Source organism: Galeopterus variegatus, unplaced genomic scaffold, assembly GCF_000696425.1.
Source record: "Galeopterus variegatus unplaced genomic scaffold, G_variegatus-3.0.2 Scaffold6572, whole genome shotgun sequence".
NCBI classification, from domain to species: domain Eukaryota; kingdom Metazoa; phylum Chordata; class Mammalia; order Dermoptera; family Cynocephalidae; genus Galeopterus; species Galeopterus variegatus.
Genome location: NW_007732683.1, coordinates 47,522 through 53,924, shown reverse-complemented (window position 1 = coordinate 53,924; position 6,403 = coordinate 47,522). Strand labels below are relative to the sequence as shown.

At 45.7% G+C, this 6,403-nt stretch overlaps 1 protein-coding gene across 1 annotated transcript in view; it reads left to right on the top strand.

The window, feature by feature from the left end:
- DPP6 (dipeptidyl-peptidase 6) overlaps window positions 1-6,403 on the top strand; it is a 102,566-nt gene that overhangs the window by 61,948 nt on the left and 34,215 nt on the right. The window contains exon 8 of the mRNA XM_008591025.1: window positions 2,620-2,667. Coding sequence (XP_008589247.1) covers window positions 2,620-2,667 — 48 coding nt within the window. The remainder of the gene's footprint in view (window positions 1-2,619; window positions 2,668-6,403) is intronic.

Here is a 6,403-nt window from a genome sequence, read left to right as displayed (position 1 = left end):
TTTTTTTGAAACCTGTATTGAGTTCATGAATTAAAAGATGAGAAGAAGCTAATCCAGGCTCAGCAGCTTTTTTATTGCATGGACGAGACCAAAGACTTAAAGCTCTCTAAACCCGTGTTTCCGCCTCTGTAAGAGATGGTTAGAAACACCTACTTTGCAGAACTGCTGTGAGCAATAGATTAGAAATTATTCATATAAAACATCTACAGAGTGCCTTTTACATAGTAGGCACTAAATAAGTAGTACTTGTTTACATTATTAATAAGAATGTAGGGAATGCTCTGTTTGCAAATTGACTCACCCTGAAATGTGCAGAGAAAATAGGTTTGTTGTTTCTCAATAACTGATCTGTTCTTCCACATGGGCTCCCAGGGGAGGGGAATGGATCTTAGAGTCAAGAAATTTAGCTTAATTCAATAATTTAAATCTGCAGTCAATGTTTGAATCTCTTTTGGTAAGTGCTGTCTCTTTAGGTCTAAACATGTAGACTCTCAGATCACTGGTCCCTCCCTGGGTAGCGGGTGTCAGATTTAGCAAATAAAAATACAGCATGCCCAGTTACATATGAATTTCAGGTAAACAACAAATAACTTTTTAGTGGTGTGTCCCAAATACCACAATGGAATATTTATAGTAAGAAAATATTCATTGTTTATCTAAATAATATTCACGTGACCAGCCATCCTGCATTGTATCTGGCAACCTATCTATGGGTGAATGGGAGGGGGAGAGGCACAGTGTGGAGAAAAGTGCCCCTGGATCTCCTGGACTTTGGATGTGCACTGGATAGTGTCTGGGTCCAGTCCCTGGGAAATGCATAGGTATCTGCTGTGATGTCTGCGGCTGGTATGACCCACAGTCTGTGTCTCTTGGCTTATCCAGGACCTGGGGGTATGCCCTGACTGAACCTACCCCACCTCATCTCTCAATGTAGAAGACCCCTTTGCTTTTCTGCCTCATCTTCTTTGGACCCAGGACTGAGATGTTCACTCTGCAACCTCTGCAGAAGGGCCTTTAAGTGCTCAGCATGGTGGGACCCATAGCAGATTCCCTGTATCTCAACTCAGGCACTTATCATATGACCCCTCACAAGCATGAGAAAAGCCTGACGATGACCCTAGGGATGCTAAACTCCAGCCATCCCTCTGCCCAAATATTGTGTGTCCTCCTGCTTTGATGTGGCCACATCCTGCAAGTTCATGGCATCCCAGTGTCCCAACCTGAAGCAGAGCAGAAGCAGCCCTGGCCAGTGATCCCCTAGCAGATCTGTCCCCCCCAGCTCACCTGCCTCCCACATCTTTGCTGTCCTTTATCCTCGCACGGTCCACCCAAGCCCAAAGCGGCAGCCTCCCCCACCTCTCCTATAGGTGCAGAGCCTCTCCTGCATGTTCTACGATCACTCACTCAGCATTCACCCCACAAATACGTGATCCAACACCTACTCTATTCAAAACACCGTTCTAGATGCTGACAATAACCACAATGAGTGAGACACGTGTTGGCCACCGTGGAGCTTACATCCTACAGCAGTTGAGAAGAAGGGTGATAAGCAAAGATACTGATAATTATGTGTTCTAAGGTCCTGACACTATAGTACGTGGTAGTGATCTCTATGAAGAGAGGGGAGCTGGGTGAGGGGACTGAGGCTGACCGTGTGGCTATAGAGGATGATTCTTTAGAATAGGTGGTTGAAGAAGGCATTTGAGCAGAGACTAAATGAAAAGAAAAACAAGCCATGGCAATGCCTAGGGGCTGAGCATTTCAACAGAGAGAATGACAGGCCCAAAGGGAACATGCCTGGCATAGTTCAGGCCCTGCGAGAAGGCCAGCTGGCTGGAACAGAAAGTGTGCAGAGGAGAGCACAGAGGTGAGGTCAAAAAGGTCCCCAGGCCTGCCTCTTAATATGTTTCCAAAAAGATATTTTAAAAATTCAGAAAGCCCATTTTTCTTCTTTCTGGACTCTCCTTTTGCTAAAGAGAATAGAGATGTCAGTCTGCCGAGAAAGCTGGTGAGGGGCCACTTTGTCCTGAGTTGCACCTTCCTTCTCCCTTGTCGGGACCATGACAGCCATGGCGCTGGAAAGCTGCAAGCTAAAGTGATCCAAGGCAAAAGTGAAGCACAGTGTAGCATTTTCAGAGGGCGTCTGCTACACTAGGAAGTTTTACAAATTGTTATGAGAGATCAGTGGACAGAGTGACTGCCTTCCTGGAGGAGCCAGCATGGACGTCTTTTAAAAAGCTAACAAGGCGCTGAGGCTTGAGTAATTTGTTAGGACTCTGTGAAGCCATGATTTTGTAATTAGCCTGGGACTTGTGTCTGGAGAGTAAAAATGAGGTTATGAGGATATAAACAAATGTAATGCTTTCTAAAATGACATTTTGTGTCATCACAGTAATCTAGAAGTGTGTACTTGAATTGAGCTCGTTGTAATTAGCACGGGTGCAAAGTTAGAGAGCCTGCCTTTAACAACCCCTGGTTAAAGCCTGGCCTCTGCCATCCCTCCACTGGGCGTCCGTGAAGTCAGGTTCTCCAGATTCCACAAATCTGTCTTCTTTTTTGCTCTCAACTAAACTAATGGCCTCATTTTTGTTTCTTTTCTGGCTTCTCTACCCACTACAGGTCCTGGAGTTCCTACGGTGACAGTGCACAACACTACAGATAAGACAAGTAAGTGCTCTTTTTTCTTAAACCTTCCTGAGACTCAGGAGAAAGAAAGCAAAAATGCATTATGAGATAATCCAGCCCACACTTTCCTATTCGGAGACAGAGATGAGTCATGTCCTAGCAGTTAAGCACGGACCCTGCTGATCACTGGTATTGATTGACTGTGATGAAAGTAAAGGTCACAATAACCCAGCAAGAAGGTCCCACACCTCCTCCCAAATGCTAAGCCTGGGGGTCACTCCAGGGCTACCCAGGTCATTGTCTGAGATACTCTGAAAGGAGCCTGAGGCTGTATGAATTTGAATAGCCAGCTGCTAGGGGCTTTCCTAGCCTGACATGACCTTTCCCTTCTCTGAGAATCTCCCACGAGGAGCCAAGGCTGATCTGTTTTTGTGGGTCCGTGGGCATCTTCATGGCCTGGGGGGGCTGTGCATCCATGCTGCCACAGTGCATTAAAGAAAAAAATATTCTGACGCTTTATCAACACTATCATGGAGGGCGAGAGAGATTGGGCTCAACTCCGAATACAAGGACAACTGGGGATTTATAGCCACAAGCAGAGTGAGGCATCGCTGGATGGAAAACTACTAAGGGTAGGGAGATTCTTGCTAAGCTGACCCAACAAGACTCTTGCTGAAGGCGAGCCTAGGACTCAGACATCAAAGGTGCAGGGCGAGTAACTTGATCAGCTACTGAGGGTGAGGGGTTCTCAGTGGACTTACTAAGCAGGAATCTTGCTAAAACTGGATGATACAAGCCAAAGACCAGATGCAGCCAAGGTAGGGCCTCTTCAAAAAGAGGACTCAGAAGAGCCTGACTCAAGTTCGGTCAAGGAGAGGGTCTTTGCCAAGGGAGGAGTCTTTCCAGAATCTTTTGAGGAATTCGTAGCACGTTTTTGCCTGAAGGCACGCAGGTTGCCACGCGTATGTCTACAGCAAGGATTTGAACTGATGTTTGCAGTGGGAGGCAGACTCTCAGTAAAGCTGAGAAGTAGAGAGGACCGCCCGTGGGTGCTCCTGTCCAGGACTGCCTGCACCTTATCCACAAGCAGCCCTGTTCCTTTCTTCCCCCATCCTTCCGACTCCTTCCCCCACCAGTACCACCTTCCCTGGCAGGAGGTCAAGTCTTGGGGCCAATTTTTGTAATTCTCTTAAGGTCTGGTGACAGCAGTGACTTTGAGAGGAATCAGAGAGTCATTCACACTCGGTGTTCATTGGACACCAATGCCGAGTGTGTGACGGCGTCTCCAGGGAACAGCAAGCACGAGTGACTCTGGTTCTTCTCCCAGTGGTAGGATTTCAGCACCAAGGAGAGCTCATGAGGGGGAAAGTGCTGGAAAGGAGATCTCCAAAGAAGGTATTTAGACACTGCTGAGAAGAGGCTAAAGTATTCAACGGTGGCTAAAATAGAGTTGTTTAAAGAGACAACATTTAGAAAATCATCCCGAAGAATAATAATATTCTGCCAACTTATTAGCTAATTATTAGAAATTCAAAATTAAAGCATCGATGATAATAAAATCAGGAATAAATATAATATAAATGGGTTTTTTAATTGTTTAAATGCAAAAAAAGCCAAAAAGTGGATGTCAGAACAGGTACTCAAACCACTCAGAACCCTCCTGTGGGCATCAGAAGAGCAAACACTGAGAAGGGGTTGTCACAACCCTCCTGTCATCCTCCCCAGAGCAGGGGCCGGTGTCCTGGGTGAGAAGGGCACCTGCTGCCATGCCTCATCTCACCTGGAGACGAGTTGTAGGAGCCTGCGAGGTTTGGGGATCTGGGCTGTATGTATGATGGGACGGTGTCCCTTGAGGGATTTGGGGAGTTGAATGCCTGGGTTTCAGCATGCCCCCCCCACCTCCGCCCCCATGCTGCCCACCCAGATGGGCATGGGCTGTGCAGAGCCCTCCAGGAGGCCCAGCTACAATGCTAGGCGAGGACTTCTACTCCAAGACATGGCACCCACGGGGTCAAACAGACATGCCTCAGCACAAGCGTGCTCTTTTAAAAATGCTCGTGCTTAGACCTTGTTAACTGTGGTTTTCACTTAAAAAATACAAATATTTCACAGACCCTTAACTGTGACATCTTTTTTCCTTAAGAAAATGTCTATTATTCATGTTGAATATTTGTTAACACTTGAGTTCGTGGATGATTTTCTGATATTTTGTGAGATTTCTTCCCTTCTTAAAAATCGACAGTCTGGTGAAAATTGAGGAAAGTGCATAGTCTGGTTGGCGGCGCTGCACCTGTCAGTTTCCTGGTGTGGCTGTCGCCCTACAGTTATATCAGATGCCACCCCTGGGGCCTGGGGGAGGGGACTCACGACTCTATGTACAAATTGTGCAACTTTCTGTGAACCTATAGTTATTTCAAATTTGAATAATTTTCTAAAAGTCAATGGTCTAATAAAAAACACAAAACTATCTCTGTGCTTTTAAAAATATGATACATGGCTCTTTCTACAAAAGCCATTCACTTAAATACATCCACTTGCTTCTTTGGGTGATGCTATTATTAATCTACCTGAGTCAAAAGGTTAATAGACTGCCTACTTTGGGGAATGTGTTTTGACTTTCAAGCCACTTTCAGGCCTGGATGTGATCATTCCTCTAAGGATCTTGAAGGCTCAGGGCATGGAAACATTTAGGGTCACCCTGTCCCCTTGGTGTTGCATAAAGTCATCACTGGTTTCCAAGGCTCCCTTTTGAACAAAAGTGAAATGGACCTATATCTCAGCTACGTGCAACATTGTTGAGAATGTGTCTTATTCAATCCATTTATTAAAAGAAGGTGATGTATGCGTGGGGTGAACACAGTGCTTTGGAAGAGAGTTCAGATAAGAACTTACCAGACACCCTCCAGCAGATGCAGTGTGCTAATGCTCTCAAGGCTCAGAGATGTAGCAACTCTGCTGGGAAACCGACAACCGCTGCTTTTCACCTGTTGGGTTGACTAGATGCACTAACCAATCAATGCAATCAATATTGACAGACTGGATAGACAGTCACCTGTGTCCTCTGTGCAGCTCCATAAACAAAAAGGAACTTTTTTTTTTTTCCTGACCGGTAAGGGGATCTCAACCCTCAGCACGGTGTGGTCTGCACCACGCTCAACCAGTGAGTGCACCAGCCATCCCTATATAGGATCCGAACCCATGGCCTCGGCGCCACCAGCGCCGCACTCTCCCAAGTGAGCCACGGGGCCAGCCCCAAAGAGGAACTTTTGAGGTGCATTTTACTGCTCGCATATGAGCTTCAGTTTTGTAACTGTGACTGCCGGAGGCAAAGAGATAGGACACAGTGGAATAGAAATAAAAAACACTGTGCACACAGGATGAGGTTGGCATGGCATGTCTATGTCCCATTCTTCTCTGCATGAAATTTAACAGTGGACCTAAAGGTGACACCGTTGTACTTTATCTCAGCAAAGTGCTGATTAATTGGAAATTGGACAACGTTTCTGCCACAGGATGGTGAGTTGAATTTTTTATTGCATTTATTTTACAAGCCTATTTATAGAACTATAGTTGAGCTCTGGTTTTTCTATAGACTAATTCAGACTCTGGGGATACGTCATTCTGACCTTGCCTATTTCCATTTTTAGTTGTCAATATAGTTCAAGTTCTTTCAGAATGTTGATTTAAACCATGATTTTAACTTGGGTAAAGGATGATTAAGTGTGGCTGAGTTGGTTGTAGTGCCTGTCCCACAAGAAGAGAATAGGGGTCTTACCTT